The 20,750-nt window shown below is 51.0% G+C and overlaps 12 protein-coding genes across 12 annotated transcripts; 4 read left to right on the top strand and 8 right to left on the bottom strand.

The window, feature by feature from the left end:
* Positions 1 to 768: 768 nt before the first annotated feature.
* QC764_208170 (uncharacterized protein) lies at positions 769 to 1,647 on the bottom strand (the record flags this gene model as incomplete). The annotated part of the gene is made up of 2 exons (XM_062944526.1): positions 769 to 1,255; positions 1,316 to 1,647. The coding sequence occupies 2 exons, from the start codon at positions 1,645 to 1,647 to the stop codon at positions 1,036 to 1,038; spliced, it is 552 nt and encodes a 183-aa protein (XP_062803362.1). The 3' UTR covers positions 769 to 1,035.
* A 1,323-nt stretch (positions 1,648 to 2,970) lies between these two features.
* QC764_0039370 (uncharacterized protein) lies at positions 2,971 to 5,505 on the top strand. The gene is made up of 5 exons (XM_062940271.1): positions 2,971 to 3,296; positions 3,356 to 3,629; positions 3,691 to 3,866; positions 3,931 to 4,864; positions 4,921 to 5,505. The coding sequence occupies exons 1-5, from the start codon at positions 3,062 to 3,064 to the stop codon at positions 5,324 to 5,326; spliced, it is 2,025 nt and encodes a 674-aa protein (XP_062803360.1). The 5' UTR covers positions 2,971 to 3,061; the 3' UTR covers positions 5,327 to 5,505.
* Positions 4,568 to 5,250, bottom strand: QC764_0039380 (uncharacterized protein; the record flags this gene model as incomplete). The annotated part of the gene is made up of 2 exons (XM_062940272.1): positions 4,568 to 4,888; positions 5,032 to 5,250. The coding sequence occupies 2 exons, from the start codon at positions 5,248 to 5,250 to the stop codon at positions 4,568 to 4,570; spliced, it is 540 nt and encodes a 179-aa protein (XP_062803361.1).
* Positions 5,506 to 5,773: 268 nt separating the features above from the next.
* On the bottom strand, positions 5,774 to 6,341 carry QC764_0039360 (uncharacterized protein; the record flags this gene model as incomplete). Its single annotated transcript, XM_062940270.1, has 3 exons — positions 5,774 to 5,868; positions 5,920 to 6,079; positions 6,183 to 6,341. The coding sequence occupies 3 exons, from the start codon at positions 6,339 to 6,341 to the stop codon at positions 5,774 to 5,776; spliced, it is 414 nt and encodes a 137-aa protein (XP_062803359.1).
* Positions 6,342 to 7,207: 866 nt separating this feature from the next.
* QC764_208150 (uncharacterized protein) lies at positions 7,208 to 8,926 on the top strand. Its single transcript, XM_062944525.1, has 3 exons — positions 7,208 to 8,422; positions 8,479 to 8,725; positions 8,789 to 8,926. Exons 1-3 carry the CDS (start codon positions 7,631 to 7,633, stop codon positions 8,818 to 8,820), a joined length of 1,071 nt encoding a protein of 356 aa, XP_062803358.1. The 5' UTR covers positions 7,208 to 7,630; the 3' UTR covers positions 8,821 to 8,926.
* Positions 8,927 to 10,721: 1,795 nt separating this feature from the next.
* Positions 10,722 to 11,588, top strand: QC764_208145 (uncharacterized protein). Its single transcript, XM_062944524.1, has 2 exons — positions 10,722 to 11,138; positions 11,196 to 11,588. Exons 1-2 carry the CDS (start codon positions 11,025 to 11,027, stop codon positions 11,382 to 11,384), a joined length of 303 nt encoding a protein of 100 aa, XP_062803357.1. The 5' UTR covers positions 10,722 to 11,024; the 3' UTR covers positions 11,385 to 11,588.
* A 91-nt stretch (positions 11,589 to 11,679) lies between these two features.
* QC764_0039330 (uncharacterized protein) lies at positions 11,680 to 12,004 on the bottom strand (the record flags this gene model as incomplete). The annotated part of the gene is made up of 2 exons (XM_062940269.1): positions 11,680 to 11,851; positions 11,910 to 12,004. The coding sequence occupies 2 exons, from the start codon at positions 12,002 to 12,004 to the stop codon at positions 11,680 to 11,682; spliced, it is 267 nt and encodes an 88-aa protein (XP_062803356.1).
* Positions 12,005 to 12,007: 3 nt separating this feature from the next.
* Positions 12,008 to 13,335, bottom strand: QC764_0039320 (uncharacterized protein; the record flags this gene model as incomplete). The annotated part of the gene is made up of 4 exons (XM_062940268.1): positions 12,008 to 12,144; positions 12,251 to 12,441; positions 12,836 to 12,932; positions 13,158 to 13,335. 4 exons carry the CDS (start codon positions 13,333 to 13,335, stop codon positions 12,008 to 12,010), a joined length of 603 nt encoding a protein of 200 aa, XP_062803355.1.
* A 2,089-nt stretch (positions 13,336 to 15,424) lies between these two features.
* QC764_208130 (uncharacterized protein) lies at positions 15,425 to 17,541 on the top strand. The gene is made up of 4 exons (XM_062944523.1): positions 15,425 to 15,625; positions 15,692 to 16,529; positions 16,590 to 16,913; positions 16,968 to 17,541. Exons 1-4 carry the CDS (start codon positions 15,475 to 15,477, stop codon positions 17,464 to 17,466), a joined length of 1,812 nt encoding a protein of 603 aa, XP_062803354.1. The 5' UTR covers positions 15,425 to 15,474; the 3' UTR covers positions 17,467 to 17,541.
* A 122-nt stretch (positions 17,542 to 17,663) lies between these two features.
* Positions 17,664 to 18,665, bottom strand: QC764_208120 (uncharacterized protein; the record flags this gene model as incomplete). The annotated part of the gene is made up of 1 exon (XM_062944522.1): positions 17,664 to 18,665. One exon carries the CDS (start codon positions 18,663 to 18,665, stop codon positions 17,664 to 17,666), a length of 1,002 nt encoding a protein of 333 aa, XP_062803353.1.
* A 406-nt stretch (positions 18,666 to 19,071) lies between these two features.
* Positions 19,072 to 19,422, bottom strand: QC764_208115 (uncharacterized protein; the record flags this gene model as incomplete). Its single annotated transcript, XM_062944521.1, has 2 exons — positions 19,072 to 19,215; positions 19,276 to 19,422. 2 exons carry the CDS (start codon positions 19,420 to 19,422, stop codon positions 19,111 to 19,113), a joined length of 252 nt encoding a protein of 83 aa, XP_062803352.1. The 3' UTR covers positions 19,072 to 19,110.
* Positions 19,423 to 20,149: 727 nt separating this feature from the next.
* Positions 20,150 to 20,643, bottom strand: QC764_208110 (uncharacterized protein; the record flags this gene model as incomplete). Its single annotated transcript, XM_062944520.1, has 2 exons — positions 20,150 to 20,252; positions 20,303 to 20,643. The coding sequence occupies 2 exons, from the start codon at positions 20,641 to 20,643 to the stop codon at positions 20,150 to 20,152; spliced, it is 444 nt and encodes a 147-aa protein (XP_062803351.1).
* Between the last annotated feature and the right edge of the window lie 107 nt (positions 20,644 to 20,750).

Below are 20,750 nucleotides of genomic sequence, written 5' to 3'. Positions count from 1 at the left end.
ATATTCCAAGTTTCAAGGCTCAATCTTCACTTTTTCTTCCTCCAGCCTCACATTAAATCTTAAATTCTGGTCTCTGGAAACTCTACCAACTCTCCCATTAATCAATCAGCCTCTCTACCAATTTTTATTAAAAAAAAAGAATTTCGATTTTTTTTTCGAAATAACAATGGCCTCCCAGAACTCCCTCGCGCCCACCTCCTCCTCGCGCGCTGCGGGTGCGGTGATCTCCACCGGTGTCCCAAACCCCTGACTGACCTTGTACCGTGATTTATCCAAATTTGACTTACCACTCATAATAGCACTGTGCTTACTGAAGATTAGGCAAGAGCATGGAATGATATGGGGGGGGGGGAAGGATACGGTGGGGGCAGACCGGCGGCGGCGCTGGACGAGGTGGACGCTTTTTTGGCAAGACGTTTTGGGCTGGCTAGCGTTTTTTTCGCTCGCTCTGGCGATTTGGGGCTGGGGTTGGGAGTCCGGGTGGTGATCGCGGGGGCGGTGGTGTTTTTTTTTGGCGGACGTTTAGGGCTACAATCTTATATTTCTCCAATGCGCGGTGTGGGTGATGTAGCTTCTGCTGTGCCGCAGGCCAGGCTGCCTGACACAATGCAAAGGAATGGTCAGATCACCGCTCTCTCACGGGTGGATGTAGAGATACCGTAAGGAAATTCACTTCAGAATTTGGCAGAGAATTCTTCTCGCATCGGCATCACATTTCCCTTGAATTCATTGTCTGCATGTTCAGATTGAGCACATCACTCTTGTCTGACTTCGGCTTTTTTTTTTTTTTTTGCCTTAACAGGGGATGTTTCCCGCAGATCTGTTGTGCTAAAGCTGGGTTATTGCATACTCCCTGAATTGGGCTTTCTAGAATACAAACCATACCTGAAAGGTAGCTATAAGGTTTTGAAATATACGGACAACAGATATTCACAAAATGATGCTGACAGGCCTTTTCATTCATCCAAAATCATAAATCATACACATTGAACTACATTTCCTCCCCGGGCACATAACCCACCACCCTCATCCAGCTTAAGCCTGAGCAGGAATCAACCCATCCGCCTCCGCCTGAGCAACCAGCGCGTTGTAAATCGCCAACTTCTCCTCATACTCCTTCACCAGCTCATCATGAGTCTCCCGCTTGCCCGGCGTGGCATCACCGCCACCAAAAGCCCTCACAGCAGCATAATACACATCCGCAAGACCCCTGCAAACGCCAGATAGAGACACAGTGCTGCACTGGTAGTACAAGCTAAACACGAACTCATTAGCAACATGTCCTACAAATTCAGTCTGCAAGGGCTCAACATACTCAGTCTTGAAGTTATTGTCAATCCTGAGCTTGCCGCTCTCCGTGAAGCGGTTCTGAGCGCGGTAGTTGTGGTAGCCAAAGTCGTGTCTGTGGCAGGCGGGGACGAAGGGGAAGTTGAGCGGGTTGTCAGGGGAGGAAGTGCAGCCGTCAGAGGTCCAGTCCAGGGTAGGGGGGTTGCGGGCGTTGCGGCGGGCGGTGAACGCGGGGAGGCTGATGCCGTACATGAGCTCGTCGGTGACTTGGACCGCGGACTGTCTCTGCTCGAGGACGCCGGTGCTGGCTGGGAGGGCGAGAGCTGACCCCGCGAGGGCGAGGAGGGTGAAGGCCTTCATTTTGACGATTTATCAAGAGTGAAGAGACAACGGCGGCGACACGAGCAATTGAAGCGGAGGGGGTGGGCTGATGTAGAGTGACTGTTATGTTTCCGGACTCCAATCCTCGACTGGCTGAGACAATAAAAACACCACGTAAGGGGGCCGTACCAGGTATTTTATACTCAAGACACCACCCTGTCCCTTCCGTCTGAGTAAAAGAAATCGGACTAATTGTCGGGGCACCACATCGTCGTCCAACCCGCCATGCAAACCGCCCCGATGCCGCCGCATCATTGCTTCACCCAATCATCCAGGCACGCCGTTTCGGCGATACCACTCTTCAAGTTTGCGAAACCCTCCTAAACCCAGATTCGGCGGGTTCTTTCCACCACCATACTACACCAATAGCCGCCAAGGAGCCATTACACCAGCAAGATCTCCGGTCACGTAGTCAAACTACCGGGCAAAAGGGCTCAGCAGCGGTACTTGCTCCGATGCAACCTTCCAGAACCGGAAGCCGATCCCGGGGAATGTGGGGAAGGGAAACTGGGAACGCGGGGCACAAGAAGAAGGTCTGATTTTCGGATGATCGTCAATGGCGGTCCCAGGAAAGGCAGATGGGAGCGAACGTGGTGTTGATTCGCTGCTTGAAGGAGTGTCAAAAGAGCAAGGATGTGCAAGCTAGAAACAAGCGGCTCAGACCGCGTGGGAATTTTGTGAACCTCCTGCAAGTCAGATTGGTGATTGTGTAAGCTGAGTGGAGGAAAGCCTCAAAGCGCGCATGTGTTTAGCAAATGCCAAGAGGGTGGTGTGGGATTGGAGGAATGGCCACCTACTGTCAGTGACTGTCTGGCATGCTCACCTCCAAGATGCAAGTAAGACGGCCAGAATAAAGTGAGTGCCATGCAGGAACCCTCCAGCCGAATCAAGGCGAGGACGAATGCTGACTGGCAGAGTGCCCGAGTTTGTGCCTTGCCGTCGATCGTCGCTACGGGGGGAAAGAGAAGGCATCCAAAGCAGGTCTATCAATCGCCAAGACGGCATGTCCTGGGTCGCTGAGCTTGAGTAATTGAGATGTATGGACGGCTGAAAAGATTTTCGGTCAGTGGACAGGTAGTTAGGAAGAGCCCAAGTATGTCTGTGGAAGAGTCGCTGGTGCGTCGGAAGGGTCGGTAGCGATTGGCGAGTTTACATCACACAAGGTCTGCCTGTGAGGCGAAGCACCGATTTGAGAGCACAACAGGGTCCGGAAATAGGTAGTCTGCAGCCTAGTGGTATGCCTGGAGAAGGTCGTCAATGTTTTAACGGTCGAGTCAATGGTAGTATATGATGATGCGTTTATTAGGAACGGCCCATATTGTTATGTGGTGCATGTGATGGATGTTGATGTTGAACCTTCTTTAATTCAGTGTCATCCGTGAACCGCTCAAAAATGGCGAGCGCAAGCGTCTTCTCAGGTGGACAAACATCTTGGCTGCAATTTCCGGCAGAACCTTCTCAGGAACACCAATTCTCAAAGCAGGAGACCAGCACCAGAGTGAGCTTAGAGTGCTATACGAGATCCAGTGATGGGGAGGAGCCAGGGACGAAGGTAATCTCTTCGATCCAGTTGAGAAGATGGTTACCGGAAATACTGGCCCAGCTGGGCGGAATGCTGTGTCTTATCGGTAGGTAAAGAAACTCAGAATCTGTGTCAAGACTTCCATATCAGCTAACGCTCGAGCAGCTATATTCGTTCTTTTGTGGCGTGCTGACAACCGACCCTCCGAGGAGATGTATCTGGGCGTCACTCTAAACACCATCCTGGCCTTCTTGACTTCCCTAGCCAAAGTGGCTTTTTTGGTGCCTATCGCGGAGGGTTTGGCACAGCTGAAATGGATTTGGTTTCTGTCTCCTGTCGGTCGGCCAGCTAAACACCGACCGCTACTTGATTTCCAAGTGTTCGATGATGCGATGAGGGGTGGAATTGGCGGCGTGCGGCTGCTGATCGGATTCAAGGGGTGAGTTATCCCCGTGATGAAAAATCGTTCAGACTGCATGCTGATGTCAGAGAACATGCAGGATGCTTGCTTCATTTGGTGCCTTGATTATGCTTAGCGGTCTCTTCACATCGACACTTACCCAGCAAGCCATAACGTACGATGTACGGAAAGCCCTGTCACTTCAGGCCAACGATACCGCCGCCGTGGACAGAGCGACCACGTTTTCAACCTATGATGGAAACATGTTGGCTCTTAGTAAGTTCAGAGCAAGCCGTAGCAACTAAAAGTAAACATGGGCTAACGAATGTGAACCTTGTAGCACCGTACGACACTCTGCGAGAGCAGCGAGCCATCTTCGAGGGGTTCTTTACCCCTTCCACCGAGAGAGTGACGGAACTGAGAGCTAATTGCTCATCCGGTGACTGCATCTGGCCAGCCTACGGAAGTCTTGCCGTTTGTGGTGGTGTGGCAAACCTGTCAACAGTCAACAACCCTGCGCTCCACGACCGTCTCAGAAAGACAACTGAAAAGCGTCTTCAACTCCTTCTTCAGACCAGCAACATCACAGCAGGCTCAGCCGGTTACGGGAACTTTTACACTGCCATCGACAAGGTGTTTCCCGTCATTATTGGATTGTTGGACGAGCCCACCGGGGCATTTAACCAATCGGTAACTGATTTGATCGTCAGCGACAGTTTCATTGCTTATACAGAAGAGATGGTTAGCACTTCCTCTGACGCTGACGCATTGACTGAGATGATGTCAAAGGTCAAGTACTTGGAATTGGCGTTCTGGTGGTGTACCAAAACATATGAGACAGAAGTCACCCAGGGTCAGTCTGTGACAAGAGAAGTCTCCACCTTATCGCGGGTCACCAGTGAACTAAACAACACACTGAATGTGGCATGGGACCCCAAGTTCTATCCTTGCTATTCCACGGGCCAGTGTAACGACACTTATGGGGGGGCCGAATTCACCTTGGAAAGGCCACCGAATGCAGAGGATTCTGTCGACTTTACGATAAACGTTTGGACTTCATTAACGGCGTCCATGTTACTAGCGTCGACAATGCTGGACTCGTTGCTGATGGATAGAACTCGAGGGGTGGTTGCTTCGAACGGTGGAGGGTCAGCTAAGGCATTTGCCTTCTCTCTGCTGGGAGACTTCTTGACAACCGAGTTACCTCCTCCCGAAAAGCGACTCGCCGATATCCAGACTGTGATGACCAATGCGGCGCGCTCGATGACAAACCTGTGAGTAATTCTATCTGCCCATAACTATGTTCGATATTCGCTAACAAAATACGCAGTGTGAGAGCGGGTACGACTCGGCTGTCCAGGCCTGAAAGCGTTGTCCAGGGCAGTGTATACGCCCCTCAGGCGTTTGTCAGAATTCGATGGGAGTGGATGGGCATGCTTACTACGCAACTGGTATTGACAACCTTGTTTCTCGTTCTGACTGTCGCAGCGACGTACATGTCGCGTGTGCAGGTGATCAAGAGCTCAAGTCTGGCGACGCTTTGCGCACTGGATGACGAGACGCGACAGAATATCGGAGGTATCGGGGATGGCGTGGACAAGTTGGAGCAAAAGGCGAAGAAAGCGTCAGTGCGACTCGAAAGGAGCAGACATGGTGACATCGAGGATTCAGCAGGTAGACCTGCTCTTTGGCTGGGGACACCAAAGCAAGAGCGTTTGGAACCAAGGACTTGGTGATTGCTTTAAAACAGTAGAAGCGACCGAGCCAGCAGGTGTTGCCCCGCAGGACGGGCCCAACAGCAGCACCATGCATCTGCCTTGCAGAAAGCATAATGCACAGCTCTCTGTACGGCCTTCCAATCGAGCATAACTATTTATCTGCTGTTGACGATCAAAGACTTTGTCGTGCGTTTCCGTGCTTATTTGTCCTGCTAATTTTCTGCCGCCTCTAAACGGTCCTTCTCTGCTATCTCCATCTCTTCGGAGCTCATATTGCTACAGGCCAACCTAGTCTCAGATGAAACCAAGCCACCCTCAGTATCCCCGGGATCCCGCCCAAGTTGCATCTCTTCACGCAAAACGTCAGGACAAATTAGAGTACAGTGAGTTCTCATATCCTCATAGACGCTGCAAATTATTAGCAAGGCAACATAATCATAAAAACGACGGGAAAGTTCCAGACACTCACACTTGTCTTTGACTTGATCCAGGAACATAGATGGCATTGCCTAGGTTGTACGGCAGTGAATACAGTTGGTTTTGAGCATCCCAATCCTCCACTAAACAATAGAAGTTAGCACAGGATGATCACCACGTTAGATGGCACCTACCTGGCTCCGAAACTGGAAAGTGGAGCTCGTAATTCTCAATGTGCGCTTTGCCACTCAGATTATGCCGAGGGGCTCGCCAGTTGCCCGTATCGTGCTCATTGTGTCGGTGAAACGAGCATGCATCAAAAATGAAAGCCTCTCCCGACTCCCCGTGACACATCTGTTTTCCGATAGAGTCAAGGTTTGGTACCACCTAAACGTAGATTTCACGGCAATTAGTTCAATTATCAGAAGAAAGGTCCACGGGCAGGACAGAGAATTACCTTGAGAAAGTAGTCCTCTAATGTCGCATCAGGGAGCTTCACAGTCAGTTTGCCTGTTTTCCCCCAAAGAGACTTGCCGAACTGCTGAGATTCCACAAGGGCCAATCTGGGAATTGGGTGTGCTGCATTGAGATCAGTATTAACAAATGCTGCGAGCATGTTGTCGTTGCGAACAAACCTCTGAGGGCTTTTTCGTCGACTTCAGAGTTACCCTGAGCCATCGGGAGAGGAATAGTGTCAGGGGGAGTCTGCCCCATCATGGATCGAGTAACTTCAATCTTGATACTGGGAGTGCAATATACCAGCATCTCCGTCGATATATCGAGTAAGCGCTAATATCTTTCCGCCCTGCGAACCTGAATTGCTTGGAATATTGTTGGCGGGGTAAGCTTTCACTGAACCTGAACTATGCCAGTTTGTTGGCCCAGATTGAGCCAAAAGAGAAAGAGCGCCTTTGGTTCCTGACGTAAGGCTTGTTGGGGGTGTGGTATGCTCTGTTAGTCTACGAAACAGGACATGTTCAGCGTATCTTCTTGGCTAGGTATGGAAGGATTGACAACTGCTGCCACCAGCTACTTAGGATATGGGGCGAAGGACTTAGCCGCACAGTCCACACCAAGATGATTCAGGGGCAAAGTAAACAGTTGCCATAGGCAATTCAGCATGTGGATCTCCAGCGGAGCAGGAGTTAAAAACATACAACACCAGGGATTCCCCAGTGGTCACCCACCTGAGTACTGGTCTGGCCGTCAGTTGTTTGACTAGGGGAGAGCGGACGGGATCCCGTATTTTCAACTGCGTATGGTCGTATGTGAAAGAAGGTCATGGAGATTACTGTTATATTGCTCGCAAGTATTAAGACCGATATTTTGCAGTTTAAGAGTATGGTGGGAAATCAATGTATCGATTCCGGACCTAACAAAAGTCTCCCAGGGATGCCTATCCGCATGCCTGTTTTTTCATTCCGGGAATGAGCTTCGAGAAGAAGAGCAGGAAGACACATCGGCCCCTCACACGTGGTCCACCTCTAATACACAAATTAACCCACGCTTCAGGATAAAGTATTTCCTGCAGCGGGACGTCGCGGAGGCCAGCCGGGCGTTGCGCATTTTGTACGACGTGGGTTTTCTTCTTCCTACCCGATGTTGGTCAGACATAGACCTTTCCGTTTGGTCATCAATTGAACTGCCGACGTCGCCGCCTAAATACACTTAATCTACAAACAAAGTAACAACGCTGATCAAGATTACAGTGCCTTATCAGCAATAGGCCTTGGCCATGTGGGAAAGATATTGGCAGCATGAGGGGGCAAAACATGTCCTCGTCAATAAAGCCCACATGCACCCGCATTCTCCGACACGTCTGAGAGGGCGAAGTGGTTCGAACTTTAGACTTTCCACCCTCTTTCACGACTCGGTTTTGTTTACATCACTTCTTCATCGACAAAGATGCTTCTTAGAGCAACCGCCCTGACCCTGGGCGCGACCCTAACGGGTCACCTCGCCTCCGCCCAGCCCCCCGGTATCGTCATCCCCCCCATGATGCGCTTCGCCTGCTCCCAGCTCGTCGTCGACCGAATCGACCCCCTTGTCAACCCCGGCTCTGTCCCCTCCCCCCATCTCCACCAAATTGTTGGTGGCAACTCCTTCCGCCCAGATATGACCCACCCTAACCACGATCTGGTCTCGAATTCAACCTGCACAAGCTGCACCTTCACCGAGGATCTCTCCAACTACTGGACTGCAGTGCTGTTCTTCCGTGCCCGAAACGGCACCTACAAACGCGTGCCACAACACCAAGAAGAAGGGCTCCGTGGCAATGGCGGTATTACAGTCTACTATATCCCGTCAACTACCATCACCACTCCGGGCACGGTCAAGGCTTTCAAGCCCGGCTTCAGAATGCTGGTGGGCGATGCCGCCAAGAAGGAGGGTCCAGACGCAGGGCCGGCGCCGGTCAAGGTGTGCCATAGGTGTATGCCCGAGTCGGGGGACAACAGAAACCTCAACTGCGCGTCGCCAGATACGGAGAAGCTTCCCAGCAAGCCCTGTGTGGGAGGGATCCGATCGGTGATTACTTTCCCAACATGCTGGGATGGTGTCAATCTCGATAGCCCGGATCATATGAGCCATGTTGCTTATGCAAAGGGCGCTGGGGCGTACGATGTTGGTCCGACTGGCAATTGTCCTGACACACATCCGGTGGTGATTCCTCAGGTTATGTATGAGGTTAGGTGGAGGGTATGTGTTCGATCCGGAATGCGGCATTTTCTGAGTTACTGACTTGTTGCTTGCAGACCGACCTCTTCAGCGATCCTGACCTCTGGCCGGAGGATGGATCCCAGCCGTTTGTCTGGTCCACCGGAGACGAAAAGGGTTTCTCCCAGCATGGTGACTACGTGTTTGGATGGAAAGATGACGCTTTACAGCGTGCTATGGATGCCCGATGTACCATGGATGTGTGTGACGTTTTGGAGACGCAGACTCCAGAGGAGGCGGTCAAGTGCACCGTGCCGCCGCGTGTTGATGAGGATTATGAGGGGTGTAAGTTTTCACCTGATCCAAGAGTTAGATTTGGTGACAAGTTGTGCTGACACAGAAATGTAGGGTTGACGAGTTTACCTGGGGAGGTGTTGTAGCAATGATGTTTGGGTCATCCGGAGAGCCACCTAGCAAGGTAACTGCAAGGTAGTTAGCGGCAAGTAGAAGTTGGTTCGAAATCATAATCGTCTCCTTAGTTGGATAGATACTCGGATACCTATCTAAACAGGTCCATATGTGATGACCTCCAAGGTTTTCCAATGTAGCCAATCGGAATGACGGCACGTCTTTGGTCGAAGAGCAACTGCTACGCCTGAGTAAAGCACCCTCCTTTTGAAGGCTGGTGAGATCAGAACACATGGAGAACCTAAATATGCTGACCGAGGTTCACAGTCTAGGTACTTGCTTGTGAAAGACAAACTGATCTATTTGAGTGAAGATCGACAACGAAAGAGGGCCTAGACCGCTGGCTGCATTATAGGGCAACAGTGGTGGCCTCCCAAACTGCTCCAACTATCATAGTAGAGTCGCCATAGGAGGCGGCTCTTAGAGCGTTATGCCCTTGAGCGTTAAATGACCCTCTACAGCCCAGCCTACTTTAAGCACTGCGCTACCATTTACAACCCTGTCCTGGGATCATGAGTTTCTCCTCTCCCTGCCCTTGAGCCCAGAGTATACATACGCAACCACAAGTTACCTATATAGTACTTCAAAGCGATAAAAGGTCTCGATGTGATTCTTTACATGGAGAACCATCGTACACCTTGTGGAGTATCTGCGACTGAACATTGTTGTCTGCTTCTGCATTTCAATGCCAGTATTGCAAAGGTCTAATGCACAAATCTGTCAAAACAAGGAACAGGGTCGTATCGCACACCCTCTCGTGGTCTAAAAAGGTAGTCTGAACCCGGCAAGTTAAGAAATGGGCATCATTATCGTTGGAACTTAAACAACCCTCGGGAATACCACCGTCAGCATGTGATGAGACATCAGATCATGTACACCGCAACAAAACAAATAAGAGACTTACTTCATAAGAATTCTCCTGCTATTTGGAATGCTTTGTCTTCAAAGCTAGATATTACTTTTTGGTTAGTTGAAAGGATAGATAATGTTGCAATTTGACGAGGTGATTTTGTCATCAAGATGTCAATGTCTGACCGGGTCCATGATGAGAACATAACAGAGGGAGAGCCGCTACAATAGCCCCCCAATAAACCTGCCTAGTAGATGGATAGACTCCAGCTCTTGCAGTAATACCAAAAGCACTGCATTTGTTTGCGGGGGTTGTTACATCGCCATCTCTCTCCTCGTTTGCCAAGCTACAGTCATGCATTGCATGTGTTATAGCAGGCTGTCATTAACCCGCCACGATGCTCTCTCATGGCCGAAAGGTTGGCTGATGAAGCACCCGGAGGCTTGGTCTGCGTGTTAAAGTTTCTCGAGTCACAATCACATAAAAACTGAGAACACATGAGTAGCACCCTACCAAGGTTGCCACTACTCTCGGCATTCACATGAAGACATCGCCAGATCAAATGAAAGCTTCGCCGTTGCATGCCTCGGCGGACATGTCTTCCTTTGACAAACGAGTTGTCGCGTATGGACCTCTCAATGTATTATCCCGGTGTCTGTCCGAGCCCCTGATTCGCTCAGAGTCAACTGCCCCGACCCGGATGTAACCCCTTCAACAGACATTCATGCGCGGCACTACTTACAAACAGTTGGAAGCAGACCTGACCCCGGTTTGCTCTAGTTTCCCCGCAAAACGCTAGGGAAGCTTTGCGGGGAGGATCGTCACCTCGAAGGAAATCCGGGGTAAAAGCACGCTGATCTGGGGACTGGTCCGTTAGATGCAACCATGCCTGATGGGTGTTGGGGGGGGGGTAGATCGAACAACACCCGAAGCTAACAGGCGGATCTGAGTGAATGCAACGGACACAGCCGGCTTGCAGTAGTAATTCCTTGCCATCCGTCCCAACAGGGTGAGATGCGTCCAGCTAGTGTTCCTTGATTGGGGGCAGGGGCTTCATCGGTAGAATATGCGAGGCCTCATAGTCATCCCTGTGTACCGCCGAGCTCACTTTGAGAGAGAGATGAGGTACATGTAGGGTGGAAAACGGGAAGAATAGTCTGAAAGCAACATGGAAATGAAAACCAGAGAAGTATAAATAACAGCCTCTCCCCTTACTCTGGACAGATTTCTCTCTCATCATCAGCATCAGCCACTCAAGCATCCAACTGCACCTTCTCAAGAAATAAAACCACACAGCCACTTCTAAACCACCAACCAACCGCCAAAATGCAATTCTCCACACTCCTCGTCTCTGCCCTCGCCGCTGTTGCCACCGCTAGCCCATCCCTCCGCCGCCGCCAGGCTGACTGCCCCGAGGTCGACGCCGTCCCCGCCTGTGGTGTATGTTCTCACCCCAATTTCCCTTTTCTCTCACCTCATAACTAACAGCCCCTCCAGCTCCCATGCATCTACACTGCCGCCGCTGACCTCGGCTGCCCCGACAACACCGACTACGCCTGCATGTGTGGCCAGTGGGACGCCCTCCGCTCCAACGCCGCCGGCTGCGTCATCTCCAGCTGCGGTCTCCTCAACGCCATGACTGTCCTCAACGCCGTCCAAGCTGTCTGCGATGCCTGTGTTGCTTAGGTAATGGCAGTGATACCTGGTGGCTGATGACGCGAAAGTCCAACGGGTGGGAACTGGGTGACGATCAATACTTTCAACAAGATGATGGGGTCACGGAGGATTTGGGATCAAGAAAGTTGTACATAGGGAATTCCAAGTTCTGCCAGTTCTAAGAGGTTGTTGGCCTTGAATGATGTCGTGATTCGTGATTGATGATGGTGATTAGTGGACCGTGCACTCAGGGGGTCGAGATAGGGGTTTTCTCTTTGTTATTGTCTACCTATCGACAACTCCTTTACCTCTCTGCCCAGACGCTCTAATTCTTAGCACGGCATGTAAACGCCACCATATGATTCTCCCTCAAAACAATCGTCGATCTCAAACTCCACCATCTCTTTGCAGTCTTGTCCACCATTCGCATGTCATACTTGCTGATCATCTGCGACATGATAACCTTCGCAGCAGCGGCAGCATAAGATCTTCCTGGGCTGTTCATATCTATCAGCCATGTATTTCTCTTCCACCAACAACAGGAGAAGGTCTTACCAAGCCTGCTTCCCGGTCCCAAACATAAGCCACTTGTGGTCTGTATCCACCAGCTTCGACGGAGTGTCCTGTTTTGCCAGCCCTTCTTGGTCCATCTTCTAAAGGGACTCCAATACCTCTGGAGGAGCAAATCTGAAACCGCTGAATTGCTCTGGGTTGGGGTAGTACTCTGGGATCTTGTTGATAGCGATCTGGGGTGTGCAAGCCCAGTCGCCGCGGTTGAGATGGGTGCCGTCTTACAAGGTGTGAGATTCGACGGCGTAGCGGCGGGTGCTTACTGTTTGGCGCGTAATGTTAGTTAGTCTTGTCACAAAAAGAACAAAAGAGAAATGGTAGCATACAGGCTTCAGTGGGGGTCAGACGAGCTGATTCCTTTATAAAGCTGTCTAGCAGTGAGAGTCCTTGGGCAGTGTGCTTAAAGTCGAGGTAGTGGTTGTCAATGTCCTGGCGGAGAGGCTCTAGATATTCCGGATGGAGGCAGAGATCTTGGAGGGCGATTGTGATGGCCTGGTCATGGACATCAGTTAAGATACTGCGGCGTGTGAGGTGAAAGGAAGAGAACCTACTCCGGCAACTGCATGAATGGAGCCGAGTTAGATTGCCATAGTCTCGTGGACAAGCCGCTGCGGAGTGAGAACTCTCCCCTGAGGGAGGGATCCCATGATCCATTGCATGCAATCAACCTATGGTTATGGTTAGCGTAAAGGCTTTGCGATGTGAAGAATGGCTTGGGGAGTCGATCAACATGTTGTGGTACAGGTATCCCTTTTTTGGCCAGCTCCTGCAGACGCTGTGCTGTAATGGGTGTCTAGATGTTGTAGACAACATGTTGAGCATTGAGCCAAGGACGAAGCGCTCTGCTTGCAAGTCTAGCCATGCAGGTTAGCGGGTATCTATATGGCTTGAAATAGAAGGTGTTCACCTACGGAGCCATCCATCTAGGCAAAAGACGAATGAGTTCGGCCCCAAGGAACACCTGCTCGATGTATTGCTTGGCTGCCTGGATGACAGTTTCCTTTCGAGCTGAGAGTCTATTAGCCATTTGATGGGGCGTGAAGTTGCATCTTGTTAAGAGTGGGCATAAGGTACCGAATTCCTTTCCGAAGATAACTTCCGTATTGGAAAGCACGGCGAGTCTAAGAATGAGGGGGTATATGGGTGCGAGATGGGTCCCTGGACGTCAAACAGTTAGCATCATGGTCGACTTTGGCACTTTAGTCCGATGTCTCAGTGCTTCATGATACCCACCATTCTCAAGCTTCTTGAGAGGAAGAATACTATCCAACTCCTCACACACGAGCTTGCGGATAGAGGGCACGATATTTGGTAAATTGCTCGTCAAGCAGACACAGACAGCTCTGACATAGCCACCCCCCTCATTGCCACCTTTAGTCCCTTCCTTGTCGAGCCAGTTGAAGTTTTGCATGGTGAATCTGGGCTGCAGAAGTTGTCTTGATGCTGCATAGAGAGAAAATACCGAGTTCGGAACCGCCAGGAGTTCTCTAATGTGGCCCGGTGAAGAGACAAACATGTAGCGGGACTGGGGTGTCAAGACTTCGTAACCTTTGTTTTTAGCCTATACCGCAAAAACACAAAAGTTAAATTCATGGAGCTTTTCTTCAGAGTTCCGGGCATGGTGTTGTGACTATACAAGCACTTACCATGGTGAATCCATCTTGGATGATATCCCTTCCTCTCACCAGAAACCTCCATGCCTTCAGTCGCTTGTGGATAACCTTTCCAAGAGTGGTGAACACTCGTATGAAGAGACCAACCGCGATGATGGCTGGTATCAGCCTCTTCGTCGAATAAGCGAGGTTGTATTGGGATTCCCAGGATTCCGGTTGAGGTTTAGCGACGAGGCTAAGAAGAGAGACCTCGAACAAGGAGTCTTTGACGACCATACTGCAAAGAATGACAAAATGCTACTCCAAAGAAGTTCGAGATGACAAGCGAAGTGAAGTACCTACCTTGGAGAAGGAGAAGTTAAAAGGAGAAGGTTGGAAAGGGTATCCGCTGGTGTTTTGCCTGTGAGGGCAAACCCTTTTTATCTTGGGAAGCTGAATCTGACGAGTTGCTGGGCTACGAATCTCTTGGCGCACTGCGCAGTGCTGCTAGGGCCAGGAACCTGATCTCAAAAAGTATACCTTCAATGATGCTAGCACTGCTATATCCCCTCAGATGTCACGCCATACTGTGATTGATGCTTGAATCTGCTGGTGACTACCGGGGTCTGAAACAATGGTAGACCCACTGCCAGTCAACCTCGAGTACAGGTCTTTAGCTGTTCATAGTGTGGACCCAGAGGCCGATAGCGCAATCTTCGAGGTAAGAAGCCTTCCAGTTGACAGCTTCCGGATAGCACGGATGTGCACGCCGTCGCAAGACTATGTGATACATACCAAGCCGGCCCCCACCTTTCCTCCCTTGGCAGCGAGTTGCCTCCCTAAAGTGGAGTTTGTCATGTTCTGTAGCCGTAACAGATAGTTTTACTCTGGGCACAAGGCATATTTGGCTTTTGTCACGATACGTGATCAGCTGATAAATGGGCCTCATACGGTCCTGAGCTGTTCTTGTTGTTCGTGATGATGCGAGGTGCTTTGCGATGGTATGGAGCTGGACATTTCACATTCCATAAGAGAACTGGAACACGGCTCAAAGTATATTGCGACAGGTTTGCTGACTACATACACCCTTACTAACAAAAGCCTGAACATGTCGCGCAAGCTACCTACTGGGATGCCGTTATTTTGCCTGTTTCCAAGTAACACAATCACATACGACCATATGCAGCTGAAAATACGGGATCCCGTCCGCTCTCCCCTAGTCAAGCAGCTGACAGCCAGACTAGTACTCAGGTGGGTGACCACTGGGGAATCCCTGGTGTTGTATGTTTTTGGACTCTGTTTTGCACCATAAGGCTCCGCTGAGCCCCTGAACCCCTTTTGTAGCTACAACCAGACTCTGGTTGCCAGAGAGACGCATCATAGGCCTGCATCTTTGGCCAGCCTTAGGCTTACAGGTGGCTTCGATAGAAGAAAGCCTAGTAAATTGAATGCTAAATTGGTAGTTTAGTTTTGTCTAATAACTCGAAGACTTGCAAAGCTCTGTACGAACCTGCCAACATGTTGCACATTGTCCTTCTGCCGCAGTTGTCCGGTGCCAAGGGTGGTCAGGGTTGGCCCCCATACAGCTACAACAGCTCCTACCATTCTGACACGCTCATTTACGAATCACTGGGCGAAGGCCACATTATGACCTTGTTGGTCATGACGTTTCAGTCAGACTCGGCAGAAATGGGCTGTAGTGGTCCATTGGTCAGATCGGACTAACCCAACAAGACCAAGCAAAATGTTACACACACAGCCCCCGTCTGCGCCTTCAGAATGCATGAACAACTATTTTTGTGTTTGTATTTCCAAACTGTCGATTAAGCACATGTTCTGCCTGTAAATGGTGATCAAGAATCATTTTGCATTCGATACTTTTCACCATCCTGACAAGCTTCTCTAGCACACAAAACTGCCTAGTAACGTAATCTCTGCCCTACTCATTACTTCACACCATGACTGCTATCTCCAGCTCCTGCAGGTCAGGATTAGTTCGAGCCGCCCTCCTCGGACTTGGAATTTTTCAACTTCACGGCTTGGTAGAGGGCCAAGAAATATCCGACTCACCTCCACCAGACAAGTTTGTGCGCCGAGGATTTGCAAGAGGTGTGTGTTCCTTCATTCTTCACAACGCCCTTCGAATCCATACAGGAGCTCGCTAACGCTAAACAGTGGCACTCATCGGGGACTACCTCTACATTGAGGGCGGAGAAGTCTCCCAGCAGGTCGGTGGCCAAAACCAGCAGGGATCCCGATCAAACTACATGAACTCAACCCTTTCCATCGACATGTCCAAGTCCTGGGACGCCAAAACCGTTCCAATAAGAATCATTGATAACAAAATTTCCGGAAAACCTCCGGCCAGATCGCGGCCTGCGTTCTGGACCAACCAACAGGATGGATCATTTTATGTCTGGGGTGGTATGGTCTCCTACAGAAGAGACCGCGTCATGCCAAAGTTTCCCGAGCTCTACAAGTTCGTGACAGATGGCTCCGGGGGAGGAAAATGGTCAATCGAGACACCGTCAAACCCAGACTTTCTCCGGACGGTGTACCTGACAGAATTGGCAGCTTCTGCCGCGACGGATGAAACAGCTTTTATATTCGGCGGCCTGGCAGGCGAGTGGACCGACCTGACTGTCGGGTGGGGCAGGACAGAAATCGCCACAGGCGCCCTGGCGTTCAACATGAAGACCAAAACTTTTGAAAAACTTGGATACGAAGAAACATTGGTGGGCGCGGTAGCCGAGCACATCCCACAGTTCAACCTTGGCACCAAGAAGCAGGGTGTCATCTTGATCATGGGAGGGTACATTCCCGAGAAGCGGGTAGATGGAAACAGTGCAATTGATTACAGCTCGGTCTCGAGCCACTTGTTTGATAACATTACTATTTTCGATCCAGAGACAAGACAGATGCACTATCAGACCACCACAGGTCCTACACCCCCAGGTCCCAGGCGGGAGTTTTGCCTGGCAGGCTTTGCTACCAAAGAAGGTGGTTATGACATGTAAGTGACACTACACCACCAACACAAGCAGTCTTTCCTGACAAAACGACCTACATGTAGTCTTCTCTTTGGAGGAGAAAGCAAAAGGGAGCCAGAGCTCGACTTCCGTTACGAAGACGCATGGATCCTCAGCCTGCCAGGCTTCGTCTGGACCAAGGCCCCCAACATGCCCACCCAGCGAAGAGCAGACCATCACTGCACCCCAGCGGGAAAGCGTCAAGTCATCAGTGTAGGCGGGACAGCTCCGGGGTGGCGAGAGCCAGATCCGGCCCCGCAAGGTCTCATGGTATTCGACATGCCGAGCATGACGTGGCGGTTCAATTACGATGCCGACGCGGGCGATTATGAGTCCCCTCAAGTCATCAAGGACTGGTACAAGAATGGGTTAGCTTTCCTCTTTCAGTCCGCCAATAAGGACGTATACTAATCCAGACCCAGATCCCTAAGCAAGGTCAAGTGGTCCACTCCAATACTCCAACAAGTCTTCGCCCCAGGCTCCTTCGGCATCCCTAACCCAGACTCACCTGACTCCAACAGCCAATCTTCAGGACAAGGTCACGCTATCGGCGCCATAGTAGGAGGCGTACTAGGGGGACTCGCAGGCCTATTAGCTCTAATTGCCGTAGGCATCTGGTACTTCTTCTATCGACCTCTGAAGCAAAAGCAAAAGCTGCCCCAGACAGGCTCACAAGAGGCTCTCGCCGCAGGCGACAAGTATCTGTACACCAGGACGCCTGTGAACATACCTCTCCAAGAGGCAGAGGCTGGGTGGAAACCAGCTGAGGTCGCTTCCAATCATGGGTATGCCGAGTTGTCAGTGTTTTCGCCCGGCTTTGGCCCTTCACCGAGCGTGAGCCCAGGTCCACCGCAATACAGCTTTCGACCGGCAGGGCCACAGTCGCCTATGGAGATGGATGGGTATAGTGAGAGACGGTGATTGTCCTGTTGCACAGTAATACGGATGGAAGATTCTGTGCATAGACACACCAAGATAATGAAGAAGAGTTAGATGGATGGCTGGGCTTTTGTAAGGCGCATATAACCCTTTTTGGTGATCAGTGATAATGCTCGATTGCTCTCTGTCCATCTCATGTCTATCATACAAGCGTCTTGCACCTCTCACACCACAGCAACTTAAGCACACTCCTTCCAGTCAACAAGAGCATCCTCTCCAACCTTCTCCTTGATAATCCTCTCCGACAAATCGAACAATGCAGTTCCCAACTTCTCATCCGAAGCCTGCGCCGACTCCTTCCCCGGCGTATCAGGATCATTAAAGTACCACCCATTCATATTCTCCTCCTCAATCTTAGGACTCGTCAACGCCCACAACGCACTATAAGAACCCTGCTCCACATCCCTCCCAAACGACAACATCGCCCACGTCAGCAACTTGCCCGTAATCCCCGGATATGCATCCTTCCACTGCTGCTGCATCGCAGTATTGACCGCCCCAGGATGCACCGAAACAGCAATAATCCCATCTCCATTCTCCTTAATCACCTTCCCGGCAAGCCCATACTTTGCAAACAAAATCATGGCAAGCTTCGTCCTCGCATACAACTCCGTCGGCCCCAACTTCTCATCATTGATCTCCTCCAAACTGGCAAAATGCACATTCTTCGGCGCCCCCCTATGCATCTCGCTCGCCTCAAACACCACCCTCGGCTTTCCCCCAAGCTCCTTGTCCGTCTTGCGCAGCAAAGGCCAAAGCTGATTCACCGCGTAAAAGTGCCCCAGAAAGTTCACCCCAAAGTGCCTGTCAATCCCATCGGCATCAAGCCCATACTGATTAGTGTTGATCCCCGCCGACAAAACCAAATAATCCAACCGATCGAGCGAGTTTCGAAGGTCGGAGAAGACCTCTCTGACTTCCTTAAGCGAGCCGAGGTCGCAGCCCTTCCACTCGACTTGCGCATTCGGCGACTCCGACTTGATGGTTGAGATGGCGTCGTCGCCTTGCTCTTCTTTGCGGTTGACCATGATCACTCTGCAGCCGGCGTTGGCGAGGGCGCGGGAGACTTCAAAGCCGATTCCGAGGGCGCCGCCAGTGACGATGGCGACTTTGCCGTCCAGGTTGGAGGGGTGGACGGGGGTTGGGCCGAGGCCGGTGATGGATTGGAGGACAGATTGCATTTTTGTCGTTGTTTCTGTTTTCTGTTATTATTTCGTAGAGGTGAGTGCTGTGGGGTGTTGTAAGATGTGTGATGTCGTTAGCGTCAATAAGGACAGGTGGTGTTGATGGTTAAGTTGAGATGAGATGAGATGAAAATGCAAGGAACCAAAACCGTTCAAGGAAGTCCCATATATCTCCTTCAGGCACCACCTCCACCAAAAACGCATTATCATCGTGACGTTATCAAGTCGTTCAAACAGTCAATTACGCTGGAGAGTTTGCCCCGGTCATGACATCACCACTTCCCGAAAAGGCAAGAGCCGTTGAACGTCAGATGTGGGGCCGGGAGTGGATATCGCCGTGCCGCTCCGCTCCGGGCGTGGTCCGGCTTCCGATGGCACTCGTTGTGTTCCAGTGAGAAGCGTGCATGGCTGCAAAACAAAAATTCAATTCACAACGCATCTATCACCAAAATCTATTCTTCGGCTTCCGGTCCTCAACCTCCTCCTCCTGCTGTGTCTCCCCCTCTGTCACAGCAGATTCACCCTCCTGTGCCTCTCCTTCTGCGGTCTGTCCCAACGTCAGCACACACACTATCATCACATCGAGAAAACAAAAAAACCAACATACCTCACCCAGCTTCGTCTCCCCCTCACTCGCAGTCTTATCCTCCTCATCCTTCACGTCGGACTTAACATCGGAGACGGCGGCATATTCGGGCTGCTCAACGGTCTCGGAACCGACTGGCTCCTGGGAGGCAGGTTCAGAAGATGCCATCTTGTCGAAGGTCTCGGCGTATTGTTGTTGCTGCGTGAAATCTGTCTTGCGAGTCTACCTGGCGGTGATAGTGGTTGTGGTGGATTCGAGCTGGGATTGCTGGCGCCGATGGGGCTATTTGAAGTTGAGGAACTTGTAGTTGCACCAGGAGGAGGGCCTCTCGATTGTGGCGCCGCCGCCGGTTGCGATGGTGCAGGTGCATGTTTCTCTGGAGTCGTCCAGTGGTGCAACATGTCGACGTGGTGCATTTTGAGCCTGTGTTTGTCGTCGAACGTCAAGAATTATGGACGAGTTTCGGGTACCTGAGTTGTGGTGAGGCGTCTGTCCTTCTCAAACACCATACCTGTGGATTATGGACATTTGTGTTCTTTTAAAGATGCACAGTGGAACGGCGAAGGCTTGGATGAAATCATGGCGGTCGATCTAGCTTCCCTCTCCCAACCGTTTCTCCAAGCCTTCTGGAGGATTGACGTTAAAAGCGGGGCACAACACAACCACATCGAACCATTCATCGATGCGATCACTCGCCGTCGGAACCGAGCGATTACAGGTTTTTTTTGTCCTATCTAGTGTGGCTGACCATGACCTTCCCCCTGTTGGCCGCGCGTTATTTCCATTCTGGTTCCAATCTGTTCAACTCCAGGGGCCGCGTATCTCGTTACCCGATGTGACAGCCATGCACCCAACACAGCATAAGGCGTTTATGATCACACAAAGTTGGCGGCTGTCACTCTACTGACTCCCCTAGTTCCTGCAACTTCTTGCGATCCCGATCTTTGGCCTTTTCTGAGACATGAGGATTTGTAAGTGCCGCTTTGAGGCCCCGAACACTTCGTGATATCAGTGGCCAGCGTGCATCAAGCAGAACGATGGGACTTACACGTTACCCCTGTCCTTGCCGTCGATGCTACTGTCATCAACCGTCGATGACATGCTGGCCGAAGGAGCGCTGGTTTCAAGATCACCGCTGGACGAACTACGTGTTTTCCTGCTGCCGTATGTTTGGGATGCTCGAAATGTCCTCGATGATGTGTCCGGAATTGATTCCTCGGAAGAGGCCTTCTTTTTGCCACTTGTTGTTGCGGAAGTTGGATCTGTTTCGAACGATTCACCGAATTCCTGTTCCAAGATCTCTCGGTCCCGTTGTTTGGCCCTCTCCGACACACGGGGATTGCTGATAGCAGCCCGAAGGCCACGCTCACGGTTCCCAGGGTCAGTCATAATATTGGTGTTTGTGGTGTGTTGGGACGCGAGACTGTTGGCGGAAGGTCTGCGTCAAATCCCTCCTCTTGCAATTTTATATGTGTACATGAGTGCTAGCTCATAAT

Source organism: Podospora pseudoanserina, chromosome 2, assembly GCF_035222485.1.
Source record: "Podospora pseudoanserina strain CBS 124.78 chromosome 2, whole genome shotgun sequence".
In the NCBI taxonomy this organism is placed as follows: Eukaryota; Fungi; Ascomycota; class Sordariomycetes; order Sordariales; family Podosporaceae; genus Podospora; species Podospora pseudoanserina.
This window is presented reverse-complemented; position numbering and strand designations above follow the sequence as displayed.